This window comes from Diabrotica virgifera, chromosome 1 (genome assembly GCF_917563875.1).
Source record: "Diabrotica virgifera virgifera chromosome 1, PGI_DIABVI_V3a".
NCBI lineage: Eukaryota > Metazoa > Arthropoda > Insecta > Coleoptera > Chrysomelidae > Diabrotica > Diabrotica virgifera.
Genome location: NC_065443.1, coordinates 297,640,513 through 297,655,707, shown reverse-complemented (window position 1 = coordinate 297,655,707; position 15,195 = coordinate 297,640,513). Strand labels below are relative to the sequence as shown.

Genomic DNA, 15,195 nt, shown 5'->3' with positions numbered 1-15,195 from the left:
GAGTTCTGCAATTCACATGAGTGCCTTAAAAATGTACTTTTTAACACGCATATCATACAATATTTTTTCTACAAACGTAATTACAGGACAATATCTACAAAAACTTTTACTTGAACTTGGCTGACATTCCAATTTTATATTTTTTTGACATTAAATCAAAATTGCATATACGGTCAATACGAACTGCAGTGCCTTATAAATATTTTAAAGCACTAGTGCCTTAAAGTAGCATTTTTAAAGCTCGTATGGAGTGCTAAAAATTGCATTTTTAACGTGGTGGTAGAAAAAAAAGTTTAAATGGATTTTTTCCGAAAAGTGCTTAATATTTCGGTAATTTCACCTTGAAATATTCGATTTTAAATTAAACGCATAAGAACGTATTTTTCATGAGCTACAACTTTGTTTTTACTCAATTTATATACTTTATATTACTCATACACCTTTTTTCAAATTTTTATAAGCTATAATTTTCCTAAAAATATTTTGTTCGATAAATAAAATATTTACTTTTTGAGTTATTTGTGAAAAACCGTCTGAAAGCGTAGTTTTTTTTTTTGAAAAATAAACATTTTCAATCGCGAATAACTCAAAAAGTATTGAGTTACATAAAAAACTCTATATAATTAAAGTTGCTTAAAATCAATCAGTTTATCAATTTCCGGTCTTATTTTGAACGTATGTTTTCTCACCCACGAGAAAGGGTGACTGTCACCTCCCAAGTAAAAGCAACCAACGGCATAATTTCAACTTTGAAGTGGAGTTCATTGGATTGGAGTGGAGTATTTTCCGTTCATTTACTGGGCTATTATTGTTTCATTTAGGCAACCTGTGGCTCTGTCCTATTCACTTAAGCTTCCACTTCTCTTTCAAGCTTTCGGTAGCTAGATAGTATGATGTTTAGATATTTAAACTATATCACTTGTTCTATTATCTGCCCCTTCAGCTCTAATTTATACCTCATTGGATTTGCTGTTATATTTATTGCATTGGACATAAACTGTCAGTTATATTTTGGTGTTTACTTCCTAGTTTAAGTATCATGTGATCGAAACAGTTCTGTTATGCTTTGAATACTTTTCGACTCTTCAAATTTCGATATGGCAGCTACAAAAAATGATAGAACGCTACCCTGTTTTTTACTTATTTATCATTATGCGTACATGGTTTCTGTAAACAAGTCTTCTTTTTATTATCAGTTCCATGTTGTTATCTTTCTTGTATATTTTTACATCAAATCTAGTATTTTTCTTCGTATCTTCGGTTTCTCTTTATATATTCCTCATTCTTGTAGTTCATTATTCATCCATCGCCTTAGTCTATCTTTTGTATGCTTTTTCTCATACTATTTTTATTATTATTAATGACTCGACAGGTTCATAATGGAATTGTATCTTCAAATCCAGCTATGGGTGGATTTCCGAGGTTAGTGGTAGTAGTAGCTAACCTTAAGCAAGACTAGTTATTCTTACATCAAAAATAAACACCCATTTTTAAACAGCAAAAATTAACCCCGGAACCTAGGGTAGACTGGATGTGGAGTAGGAGATGGCTCCCAGAGTATAGATGACACTGTGTGGGAGCCCTTGAAAGACTGATTGACATGAGCTAAGAATCACTCATATTTATACACGGGTTTTGGGCCCTTGAGTAGGGTTATTGAGATTTCCAGATCAATTGGTCAATAGAAAGGATCTCCAGAGGGGGAATGCTCAGCGGCGTACGCATTAGTTCAAGATAAAAGGCGCGCATGATATAAAGGAAAAGTCTTTAGAGTTTTGACATTTAGAACATGGGTTCCTCTCAGGAAATGGAAGAATTCTATTGATTTTGGAGTCAATAGGTCGTCTTGTTATCCTCCTATTCTTATGTCTTTTTGATTTTTAAAGCAATTACCTTGAAACTTATTACAGAGGTTCCTATTGGCGAAGGCAACACCTTTTGAAACTTGAAGTCAGTAGGGCTTCTTCTAATATTTTTATTCGTTTTCTTTTTCTTGAAACCAAACATATGAAGTTTTGAATTCTTCTAACTACTGTTTTCATTCCGACTTCTTCAAACTATTTACAAAAGTTTTCCTTAATGTAAGGGAAAATCTTATTAAATTTGAGCTCAATATGTTTTTTCTTCTTCTTCTCATATGTATAAGCTTTACATTTCTTGAAGGAATAGTCATAGGATCTTAAAACTTTCGAACTATTTTCCACTTGATGTATGTACTGTTAAAGAATTCTGTCTACTTTGTTAGACCATTGTATCGGTTTTTTTTGTGAACTGATTATTTATCTCTTCCAGTTTATCGCCCATCCCAACGTCCAGCAACTATTGGCTTCTATCTGGTACGAAGGATTACCAGGATTTAGAAGAAAAAACATGATCGGTCAAGGAATTCAGGTGGCCAAGATAGGTATGATGTTTCCAGTATATTGTATGATATACATGATATCGCCAACGTCAAATATGGGAGTATTTATGAAGAAACCGTTTGTCAAGTTTATCGTTCATTCTGCTTCTTATGCGTTCTTTCTAAGTAAGTAATTAATTTATAAAACTTTTATAAAATAAAAATAAAAAACGGTAGTGAAATTTCTGCCAGAATAATTTCTTCAGTACTAAAACGACATAAATAATATAAACATAAAATATCATAAACTCCTGGACAAAATTAACGCACCGCTTTAATTAATCTAAATATTTACAATATGAACACAAGATAAGCCTAAGTTACATTGAAATAATAATAAACACCTACAAATAAGTCCAACATGACTTTATCATGACCTTAATTTGCCTTATTGTTTCTTTAAAAATTTGTTTTTGCCGGAAATGTGTAAATAAGCTAGCATAACTCCAAATTGCAAAAAGAAAAAAAATCAGTAAAGTAACACAATAAAATACATCTGGGTCAACACTGATACCGTGTAGGCCCTAATCTACTTCTTATGACTGCATTTATGCGTCGAGGCATGCTTGATATCAAATGTTCAACAAAAGCTTGCGGAATATTCTCCCATTCTTCAATAACGGCCTCAATGAGTTGGTTGTGATTGGCAATAGGGGGTCTACGACTTCGAATCTTTTTTTTTTGAGATAGTCCCATAGATGCTCTATAGGACTCATGTCCGGACTGTTAGGTGGCCACTCTAATAATGGAATTTCAACATCATTTAGATAGCCAATAACCTGTCGAGCCGCATGAGGACGAGCGTTGTCTTGCATGAATAAAAAATTATGTCCAAGAAACGGAGCAAAAGGCATTACATGTTCGACAATAATGTTGTCTAAATAATAATGGGCATTCATAGACCTCGTACGTATGGGGACCAACTCCATACGAGCTTCAAAACAAATTCCCCCCCAAAACATTTTAGAGCCACCACCAAAGTTACTTTAGGAGAGATATTGCATCTGGCAAACCTTTCTCCTCGCCTTCGCCAGACACGCTCACGACCATCTGGAGCTTTTAGGCTTACTCTAGTCTCATCGGAGAAAAGAACTCGTTTCCAATCATCGATGGTCCAATTTTGATGCAATCTTGCAAAATTTAATCTCTGAACCCTGTGTTCTCTGGTAAGCAAGGGTTTTTTGGCCGGTTTCCTGTTGCTCAATTCTGCTTCATGTAAACGTATTCTAACTGTTCGAGACGATATCGTGACATTTCGAACATCTGCTAGTTCATTTTTTAGCAAATTGCTGATGACTCTCCTATCTCTGAGAGCACGTTGTCTAAAAAAACGATCGTTAATTTGATTAGTGCAACGTTTTCGCCCTTGCCCTGGTCTTCGAAGGTACGACCCTGTTTCATTATGTCGCCTCACCTTGCGACTGATTCTGGAATGATGTCTTCTTAACAAACCTGCAACGTATCGCATTGAATATCCTTCATCTAGGAGAGTCGATGCTCGCACTGCCTCCTCCATTGACAAATTTCTTTGGCAGTTCATTTTTTTATTTGATTTTTATGCAAATAAACTTCCAAACATGCATGTGATGAAAAATATCACAATAATAAGCTTGTTTCTCACAAGCACTTTGCTTTAATAGGCACTTTTTATGAAAAGTTTAAGTCACTTTTAGTCTAAAACGAAGTTTAATACAAATTATTGTTAAAACAAGACGATTATTATATAAATTATTGTTAAAACAAGACTATCACTAGCTTACAAAACAACTGTCACTGTCAAACACAGTCCATAGGCAACTTGTCGTATAGTAAATTATCAATAAATAAAGATTATTGAGAAAAATATGAGTGGTGCGTTAATTTTGTCCAGGAGTTTACAAATCGAGAAGACATGATACCAAAAATTGAAGGAGAAATATCAGAAATAACAGAAAACTGATTACAAAATCCAAAGAAAAATATACTTACTAGATAAACTCTGTTTTCTATACTCTGTTTCCTGACTCAAATAGTGAATCTTCTAGTAAGTAATGGTATTGTAGAAAAATCCTTTTTTTTTCGATGCCACAATACCTGTTTTATTTTTTTCAAAAGACTTGGTGGGTAACTTAAAAAGTCTTATGGAGGTATACAAAGAGAAACGAATAAATTGGATCAAAAATACGCCAAGCATAAAGAAAAACAAAGAAACAATAGAAAAACAACACAGGAAAAAAGGAAGTATTAGAAACGAAAAAAGAGTAAATAATCAGGACAAGCGTATCAGTAGAATGGGGACATAAAAAAGTGAGCAAAAGTCAAAAAAAAAAGTAATCATATAAATGAAAACGTGAAACTGAAGAAGACAAACAATAAAATAAAAAAGAAAAATAAAAAGCAGATTAACAGAAAAAGTGAAATAGGGGACGAAGATAAACTTTACTACAAGAATCAAGAAGAGTAAGTATATACTAAAGAAACTAGAAAAAGTAAGAAAACAAAAGGAAAAACAATAAAAATCCAAAGTTCGTTTTTTTTTAATGGCATGGATTGTGTGTCAATCAGCAAGTCACAACATGAGGTACTTAGTATCTTGTGTAGTATGTGTGTTGAGTAAGTGTCTTGTTACTTTGTAAAGTCGACGTAATTGTCTTTGCAAAGAGACGCTAATTGTATCCGAACGTCTGCGGTCTCTCCGGTTCCAAAGTACGTTACTAAGAAAAATTGGTATTTTTAAGAATAAAGGCTAGTGAAAACGGGTTTTTCAAAATAAATGGAATGTGAATTTCTAAAAATGCATAATAGACAAAGTGAAAAAAGGGCGGGTTCGTTGGAAAACATATTCCCATAACATATTTTTGCATAATCACATTCGTGAGACATCCCAGAAAAAGGTTCAAGAAGTCGCCCACGCAAAAAGTGGTCCAAATTTTTTTAAACAATTTTTTTTAATCAAATTGCAAAAATCTATATTTTCGGCCCAAGACAAGTTTTTTTTTAGGTTTTTTGGACCATTTTGGATAAGAAAGGTATCTTATAATTTTTCTCTAAAGTTGATCGTTCTCGAGCTATAAGCATTTTTAAATTGAATAGAACGAAAAATGGCGATATTCAAGGCTTAATAACTCGGTTAAAAGTTATTAATATGAAAATCAGAAAGTGACTAAATCAAAGTTTAAATCTCCCCCTAAAAGATTCTGAAGAAATTTTTGTAATTATTATGTTACTATGCTGTTATTTTTAAGTAATAATAATGAGCGCCATGCACGTATTAGGCGGCCGTCAATGGTGAGTGCGAAAGAGATGCCATTCCGGCAGTTTAATAGTGCATCCAATGGTGCACTCACATTTACAGCCGCGTTAACACGATCTTACCGCTCATTGTTAATAATTAAAAATAACAGCTTAGTAATAAATTCATGACACAAATTTCTTCAGGATCCTCTAGGGAAGGCTTTAAACTTTGATTTAGTCACTTTCTGACTTTCATAATAATAATTTTTAACCGAGTTATTAAGTCTTAGAATGGCCATTTTCGCGTTTTTCAAATTTCAAATTGCTTATAACTCGAAAACGATTAACTTTAGAGAAAAATTATGAGTGACCTTTTTTATTCAGAATGGTCCCAAAAACATAAAAAAATGTTCGGGCCGAAAATATTGATTTTTGCAATTTGATTTAAAAACAATGTTTAAAAAAAATTGGACCACTTTTCGCGTGGGCGAAGCCTTTTTTGAGCATTATTCTAGGATTTTTCACGAATGTGATTATGCAAAAATATCTCATGGGAATATTTTTTCCAATGAACACGCCGTTTTCGCCTTGTCTATAAAATTATAGTAGAACAAAAAAGAGAAAAGTAGTCGCATACATATTTCTCATTTTTATTGTTATATTTTTGATATATTTATTAGGTATTATATTTTTATATTTTGTACATATTTTTATGTATTAACTATTTGTTTTTATTTTGTATTTATTTGTACTAATACATCCCGTATTTTCCATGTAGCCCTGTTGGGAGCAGCGTCACAGAGGGTGGAGATCTTGTTTCTTGAATGGTTTGGCACGGATTGGGTACAAGACATAGTCAAAGAGTGGAAGAGAAAAGAAAGAGGAGCCTTCTTCGGAATAGCTGAATGTGGAGTTATTCTTTATGTTGTTAGTAAGTTTGTATAAATACTGTGAATACTACATGAAGTGAGTAATATTTTTTCCATATCATAGCTGTTGCTCCGAGAAATGTTATTTAATCATGTAAATCGCCTTCTTCTTCTTATTAGTTCACGTGAGTCGTGAGAAACTTGGTTATAATACCTTTGTACCAGACTCTGTTTTTTTAACAGTTTCCTCATTGGGAGTATCAGGACCTCTTATGTTGGTCCTGTTGGTCAATCCTTAGTTGACCAGTAAATTTCTGCCTCATATAATTAAGCACATTCCAATGGCATGTCTTACATTTCGAATTTTCTGCATTATAAAAGTTAAGTGTAAAAGTTTTAGTTCATTTACTTTACCTATTTGGTTTAGATGAGTTCTTAATGTACAGGCACCATTTTTGGGGACCGTTTTAATTTCTCCTTTATTGAGATTCATCAAATTGTGTGATAGATTTTTGTCAATATTCTCGATTATTTTCTTGGTCTGGTTTACCCTTGAATGTTTCTACTAATTTCTTTTGATGAATCCTTATCAGCCACTTCTGAAGTTTGTTTTCGGTAGTATCTTTTGTGATACCATACAGTGGTTTTTGACCTACAGAGGTTTTTCTTGAGTATTGTTTTTCCAACAAAGCTGCTCCATCATTCCCATGTATCCCTTCATAGCCTGACACCTATACAGGGTGAGTCATGAGGAACTGTACATACTCCTACCTCGTATAGAGGCCCCTATGGGGAATAACAAATGACCATTAAAAAGTGTCTGCTCCCATTGTTTAATAATATACAGGGCGAGTTTCGCATGTTGACAGAAATTTATATTCGTCATAATTTTTGAACGTTACACTATTACCACCTAATCAACTGATTTATTCAAACTAGAAAAAAATCAGGTCCGGCTTTAAAAAATTAGTTCGTTTGGGTCTTAGAAAAAATTTCACCCTGTATACGCTTTTTGAAAACTCTAATATGAATTTTACAAATTAGGCAAATAGGTAATTAAAATGGCATATTTATTTTTTCCCCACACGATTACTTAATTTTTTATTAAAAAATCAAATTTGTCAAAATCACAATTTTACCATAAAAAAATTAAACAAGGTTTTTCTTAAAATTAGAAGTTTCACCATTTTTTTTTCTATAACACGTCTAGATCTAAAACTTCTCATAACACTTCTCTTTGGACTCTATAGCTTAACATAGACGTGATCAAATAGATAAATTTTTAAATTTTTTCACTTAATTTTTGCGATTTAACTTTGCAATTCACGAAGCTGCACCTTTTATTTTTAAAAATTCATAACTTTTACGAGAAGTAGACTGAAAGTCTACAACAATTGTCATAGTCTTCACAATGGTAAGAGATATGTGCTGTAAAAATGTCAGAAAAAATTTTTTTTAATGAAACGTTGTAGCGAGTAAAACCGTGATTTCATCTTTTTTTTTTATTTTTAGGTTAAAAATCCGATCTTGACAAATTTTATTTTTTAATAAAAAATTAAGTAATTGTGTGGGGAAAAAATAAATATGCCATTTTAATTGCCTATTTGCATAATTTGTAAAATTCGTATTAGAGTTTTCAAAAAGCTTATATATACAGGGTGAAATTTTTTCTAAGGCCAAAATGAAATAATTTTTTAAATCCGGGCCTGATTTTTTTCTAGTTTGAATAAATCAGTTGATTGGGTGGTAAAATAAATTAAATATTTGTTCAAAAAAAATTTATTTTTGTAATAAAAGTAATTTTTTTAAAATCTATGGTTCACTTTACCAAACTTTTAATTATTATTCATAGTCAAATTTGATTTTTTTTATAAAACATTAAGTAATCACGTGGGGAAAAAATAAATATGCCATTTTAATTGCCTATTTGTCTAATTTGTAAAAATCATATTAGAGTTTTCAAAAAGCGTATACAGGGTGAAATTTTTTCTAAGACCCAAACGAACTAATTTTTTAAAGCCGGACCTGATTATTTTCTTGTTTTAATAAATCAGTTGATTAGGTGGTAATAGTGTAATGATTGACCAAAATAAGAGACACATCGATCTGACCGTTCAAAAATTATGACGAATATAAATTTCTGTCAAAATGCGAAACTCGCCCTGTATATTATTAAACAAGGGGAGCAGACACTTTTTACTGGTCATTTGTTATTCCTCATAGGAGCCTCTACACGAGGCAGGAGTATGTACAGTTCCTCATGACTCACCCTGTATGAAAGACACTTTATTTTGTTTCGCCAGGTTGTTGAGGAGATTTTTGCAGTTCCTCGCCAGTTTTGAATTGGTAAGTAGGCTCTTTACTGCCAGACTAGCCAATGTGTATAAATGTTGATTCTCTTTCTTTTGGGAGCTCCTCAATTCATGATTTCATCAATGCAGGCCACCAAAGCAAAAACTTCAGCATATTTATAACACAATTGTATATTGACTTAGGCTGAAAGATTTATTATAATTATTTAAATTTTTTAGGTTTAATATGGGGAGAATTACGCTCATTATGGTGTGATGGTATTGAAGAGTATATATCAGATTTGTGGAATATTGTTGATTTCATTACCAATATCTTCTATGTCATATGGTTGGCGCTAAGGCTGACCTCAGTGTATATATGTTGGGTAAGTATATGGATTTTTTCATCCTCATACGAGTTTTAGAGGGATTGTGAAAAAAACTATTCTAAAGAAGACCTCGCCATATCTGTACTAATAAGCATAGCCTTGGTTACCTAAAGTTATGGTGATATACATAGATCAGGAATAGATGCAATAGACTCATCAAACGTGACATGAGGTTCAAAATCTAGTCAAAAATAAAAACCGACTCTTCCGATTAGTTGGTCCTTTGGCGGCCTATTTTGTAAAAGAAGAGATAATTCTCACTATTTAAACTATTGCGCAATTTTATTCGATAGGTCCAAGTAACTAGTCTTCTTCTTCTTCATGTGCCTTGTCCGTTGCGAACGTTGGCTCTCATTATAGCAATTTTAATTTTGTTTGCGGCGTTTCTGAATAACTCGTTCGATGTTAGTCCAAACCATTGACGTAAGTTTTGAAGCCACGAGTGTCTTCTTCTTCCGGGTCCGCGTTTGCTTTCTATTTTACCCTGTATTATCAGTTGGAGTATATGATATTTATCATGTCTCATAATATGACCGAGGTATTTAAGTTTCCGTTTCTTAATTGTGAAAGAGATTTCTTTTTGTTTTCCCATTCGGCGCAATACCACTACGTTGGTGGTGTGAATCGTCCAGGATATTTTGAGGATACGTCGATACACCCACATTTCGAATGCTTCCAGCTTCCTCATTAATGTTTCCGTTAGTGTCCATGCCTCTGCGACATATAGCAAGACTGGAAATACATAGCATTTTAGCAGCCGTATTTTTAGTGGAAGGGATATGTCGGAATTTGTGAATATATTTCTCATGTTGTTAAATGTTTCTCTGGCCTTTTCAATTCTAGATCGTATTTCGGTTGTTTGATCCCATTTCGAATTGACGACTGTTCCAAGGTATATATAGAAGTCAACGTGTTCAATGAATTGGTTTTTTATTTTCAATTGTGTGGCTGGTTTTTGAGTTTTGCTGACCAGCATCCATTTTGTTTTATTTATGTTGAGGTATAGTCCACTTTCTTCACTCGCTCTTTGTACCCTGTCCATAAGATACTGAAGTTCATCGATACTACTGGCAAGTACGACTGTATCGTCCGCATATCGGATGTTATTTTTGTCACGTAATTTATCACCAACCAATCTATTAAAATACCACAAATATATGTTAAATTTTGCTCATATTTCATTGCATTTATAATAAGAGAATTCTCACCAACATTGTATTATTCGATTGATATCGCCGTATAACACAATATTTGAAAATATTTCTTGTACATATGTTTGTATGCAATATATTTAATGAATGTTACCTTTGTAGAGAGATGAAAGAAATGGTAAAACAACATGGTATCCAAGAGAAGAATGGGACTCTTTTGAACCGATGTTATTATCAGAAGGAGCCTTTGCAGCTGGAATGATATTTAGGTAATATTTATAACATTTCAATAATTGTATAGTGTCCCATTTTCTGTCATTTTGGAGCCAAAATATTTAAATTCTCCTCCTTCTCCTTTTTCTTCAACCAATTCTATGTCACCGAACATTCCTGTTCTTCTCAACCACATCTACTCCAGGTTACATTAAGTCCTCTCTGTTCAATGGCTCTTCTTCAACTCTCCAACTTCTCCTCCAAAATTTTTGTGCTATCTTCAACTAACACCTCTTCCTTTATTGACGCTCTTCATGGCTTCATCCATGATTAGATTGAATAGAATAGGGTTTCGTGAATCTTATTTCATGAATATATGAAACAATTGGCGCTTTTTTTTTTGAAATTGCTTCAAATTACTCCACTAATTACTCTAGATTTATCTATTTGTGTTGTGGAGCAATTATTGCTTAAGAAATTGCCTGTATAAGCGCACCGTTAGATAATTTTAGTGTTATTTTTAAATAATTATTTGTTATGATATTATGCTGTAATTGGGTGATCCCGTAATTTTAATAAATAGATATATAACTGACAAAAATAAATAAATTAAAACTAAGTTGACCATACAAGTACTATCTGACTAATAAATAATGATCAAAACTTGGTAGCCGTAAAAGAGTTCATCAAGAGATAATCGCACAGGAAGAAATCAGATATGTTACTGTAGATTTGTTATAAGAGAAAAAACAAGGAACAGTGTGAGCGCTTTATTAACAAATTAACATCTCTGTAGAAGACTCTAAGTCTTAGATTTCGGTCGACCAACGGTCGGCAACAGGCGGACCGCAGTCCGAATTCGGACCGCGAAAGGTTGAACTGCGGACCGGGCAATATTGAGAATCTTTAGGGACTGGAGAAAAACTTTTTTGAAATGATTAATAGCTGGGGAAATCAAGCAATTCATTTTCCAATTATTCACATTGCAGTGTTCGTAAAATTTCTGGGTGATCTTAGGAACGAATGTGCTTCAAGATTCCAAGACTTTGCACAGGTAAGCAAACTATCTTCATTTCTAAAATCGTCATTTTAAGTTGATGCAGCAGCAGAATCAACAGATATGGCTGCGAAGCTGTTTAATCTGTCAAAAGCATTACTTCAAATGGAGATTATTGAATTACACAAAGATTTGTCCATGCACGTTTATAAATCGCTATCAGCCGAAGAATTTTGGGCCAAACATGTGGCCAACAAAATATGAAAATTGTAGACAACTTGCAATCAATTTGGCCACTATGTTTGGCTCAACGTACATGTGCGAAACGTCTTTCTTAAAAATTAATTTTTTTAAAAACAAATATCCCCCCAAATAACTAACACCCACCTCGAAGATACACTTCGAATTTGCTGTTCGACCATTGTGTTCGACTCGAGAACCAGACTAAAAACAACTAGCTCAAGACCGTCGGTGCAATTTTCCACAATAATTTAAGGTCTTTTGTTTTATCATTAAGAATGTACCAAAATAATAAATGTTATTTGTTTTTTCTTCTGGACCTTATTCAAATTTTCACATAAAATTACTTGCAGACCCCTAAGATATCTTCACGTGTGAGCGATATTCGATATTGAAATCTGAAAGTAGTTTGTGTACTTTTGCAGGCATGTGCTGAAATAAATTATACTTCAAATATAATACATATTTTTATATTACAAACTCTTCGGATTTGTTCCGGCAATATAGATGAAATAACCTTAGAATTTCAAACCAATCAAAAATAACTCACCATAAAACAAATAACACCGACAGCTTACTCAAAACTCAACACTCACTTTTTTAATATAACTGTCAGCTAAATGCGAAAAGTGACGCTACAACAGCAGCAATTTCATTAGACACGGATGATCATATCGCTAATGCTTGGGAAGCACTAGAAAAATAATTAACCAAACTGGGGTGTGTTTCACTCTATTTGTATCAAAACAATTACTTTTATTGATCCGATTGAGAAATGGAATCTATTTGGAAAGTATCTCCATCGAATTGATACCTATTTTTTTTTCTATTTCTGAGAGAATGTTAGTCCGGGTTGTCGATACGGAAATTAAGCTGTAGATCATATAGACCAGTTATCTAAACAAAAAACCTTAATAATCAATCATGCTGTGATGCAAGATGCAGCTTATAGGAGTATGCAGAGAATATGACATAAATATATAGTATATTTCACCAGTTTGTGACTGTTTTGGATCAGGGATGACAGCTTTAAACTTAAAGGTATGATTCCCAACACGACTGCAAATCACAAATTGCAAACCGCAGACCGCAGACTGCAGCGACAGACTACAGAGGCCACTACTGGTTCATATGGTTTCCTATAAGCTGTATGTCGAGCACAGAGGCACTGTATCCGACGCACCAGTAAGTATGGCCGAGGCCGAGCATAGGGATTACGAACACTCGATACGAATCGTATCCGTCATGTTATACCGTAAGGCACTACAGTAAAACATGGCGGATACGATTCGTATCGAGTGTTCGTAATCCCTATATGCAGATAACAGAACAGAAATCTGACGTAGGTTTGTCAAAATGACAGTGACACTTTCTCTATGTTGACTAATCAATTATTTAGTTATAATACGTTCGATTTCTTGTTAGAGATAAAAAAATTTTACTAGGTCCAATATGATACAAAATCTAGGCATAGGATAAAAAAGTTTATTTGAAGAAAGTTTATTTTTTTGTTCTTCTTAATGGCGGTACAGGCTCCTTTTTGCAATATTTTACATAGTTATAGAGTAATTTCCACATACTAACATATTTCTCAAATTGAGCTGTGTACCGCCATTCTTTATTATATTACTAGTCCATGTGGTGAGACCGCTCCCGTCTGAAAAACATTTCTAATTCGGTTTCTCTGCGGATTCATATTCAAAAATGTCCCCTTTACAAATCTGAAGGGTGCCGGACGGAATGTTTCGGCAGAAATTGTTTAAACAATTTTTTTAAACAAATACATAAGATCACCTTTTATTGCTCCAAAAAATATATTTTTAGGTTTTTTGGGCCATTCTAAACAAGAAAGGTATCTTGTAATTTTTCTCAAAAATTGACAGTATTCGAGTAGGCGATCTAAGATCTAAAAAAATGCGAAAATACGAATTTTCGAGGATTAAAAACACATATTTAAATTAGTATTTTTCATGGATTAGAGTTTAAACATTTCTTTTTAAGATTCCGAAGAGTGATCTGGTCTAACTTCAATTTAGACCGTAGTTTTTTAATTGTTAATTATTCATGTCCATCCGATTTTTTGGCCGGTGCGGCGCGCTCTATTTCAAGAATCTCTTATTTTCCTGCGAAAAATATTTTTTATAGATTCTTTGGGACATTCTAAATAAAATAAGTTTCTTGACATTTTTCTCAAAAGTTGCTAGTTTTAAAGTTATAAGCGATTTAAAATGCGAAAATGTGTTTTTTTTTGTCATTTTTCGGATTTTAAAATGCTTATAACTTTAAAACTATTAACTTTTGAGAAAAATGTCAAGAAACTTATTTTATTTAGAATCTCCCAAAGAATCTAAAAAAAATATTTTTCAGAGAAAATAGGAGATTTTTGAAAATAGTGCGCACCGGCAAAAAACCGGATGGACGCGCATAATTAACAATTAAAAAACTACAGTCAAAATTAAAGTTAGACCCGATCACTCTTCGGAATCTTGAAAAGGAATGTTTAAACTTTAATCCAAGTTATTGGCACCCTTAAAAATACTAATATAAATATGAGTTTTTAAGCCTCGAAAATGCGTATTTTCGCATTTTTTAGATTTTAAATCGCCTATAACTCGAAAACTGTCAACTCTTGAGAAAAATCACAAGATACCTTTCTTGTTTAGAATGACCCAAAAAATCTAAGAATATATTTTTTGGAGCAATAAAAGGTGACCTTATGTATTTGTTTAAAAAAATTGTTTAAACAATTTCTGTCCAAAAATTCCGTCCGGCACCCTTCAGATTTGTTTAAAGAGGACATTTTTGAATATGAATCCCCAGATAAACCGAATTAGAAATGTTTTTCAGACGGGAGCGGTCTCACCACATTGACTATACGAATATGTGTGCCAAATATTTCGATAAAATATTTAAAATTACAGCCGCAATCTTGGACCTCGTTTGTTGCTACCTGTTGATCGCTACTGTTGCGAATAAATCAATTGGACATTAAACTGAACAACTACAGTTAGAACTGTCCTACTGGCTTCCCTTCATTCTTGATTGTAACCATATACCTACCTAGTAAGTTTAAAAATTATATTTTATTGCAGTTTTTTGAAATTGGTACACATATTCAGTGTTAACCCTCATCTTGGACCACTGCAAATATCCCTTGGACGGATGATAATAGATATTGTTAAATTTTTCTTCATCTACACTTTAGTGTTGTTCGCGTTTGGTTGTGGTAAGTACTTTTACTAACCGTGTTCATATACAGACTTTTTAGTTTTAAATTAGATATGCGCCGTATAAATGGCAACACTGCCTAATGCAACTCATTCGCGCCGATTCATTCAGTTACTCATCATTCTACAGTGATAATGTACCTCATTCTCATAAGCAATGTTGCCGATTTTAGCGCTTTCTTCAGTGAGCTATATCTAATCAAA

At 33.1% G+C, this 15,195-nt stretch overlaps 2 protein-coding genes across 7 annotated transcripts in view; one reads left to right on the top strand and one right to left on the bottom strand.

Annotated features, from left to right (window-relative positions):
• LOC126879163 (transient receptor potential protein-like) overlaps positions 1 to 15,195 on the top strand; it is a 107,697-nt gene that overhangs the window by 42,564 nt on the left and 49,938 nt on the right. For all 6 annotated transcript variants that reach the window (XM_050642173.1, XM_050642174.1, XM_050642177.1 and 3 more), the window contains 5 exons: positions 2,293 to 2,527; positions 6,393 to 6,545; positions 9,015 to 9,160; positions 10,477 to 10,583; positions 14,857 to 14,990. In XM_050642173.1, the coding sequence (XP_050498130.1) occupies positions 2,293 to 2,527; positions 6,393 to 6,545; positions 9,015 to 9,160; positions 10,477 to 10,583; positions 14,857 to 14,990 (775 nt within the window). The remainder of the gene's footprint in view (positions 1 to 2,292; positions 2,528 to 6,392; positions 6,546 to 9,014; positions 9,161 to 10,476; positions 10,584 to 14,856; positions 14,991 to 15,195) is intronic.
• Positions 1 to 15,195, bottom strand: part of LOC126879162 (transient-receptor-potential-like protein) — a 175,352-nt gene that overhangs the window by 138,036 nt on the left and 22,121 nt on the right. The gene's annotated exons all lie outside the window — the stretch shown is intronic.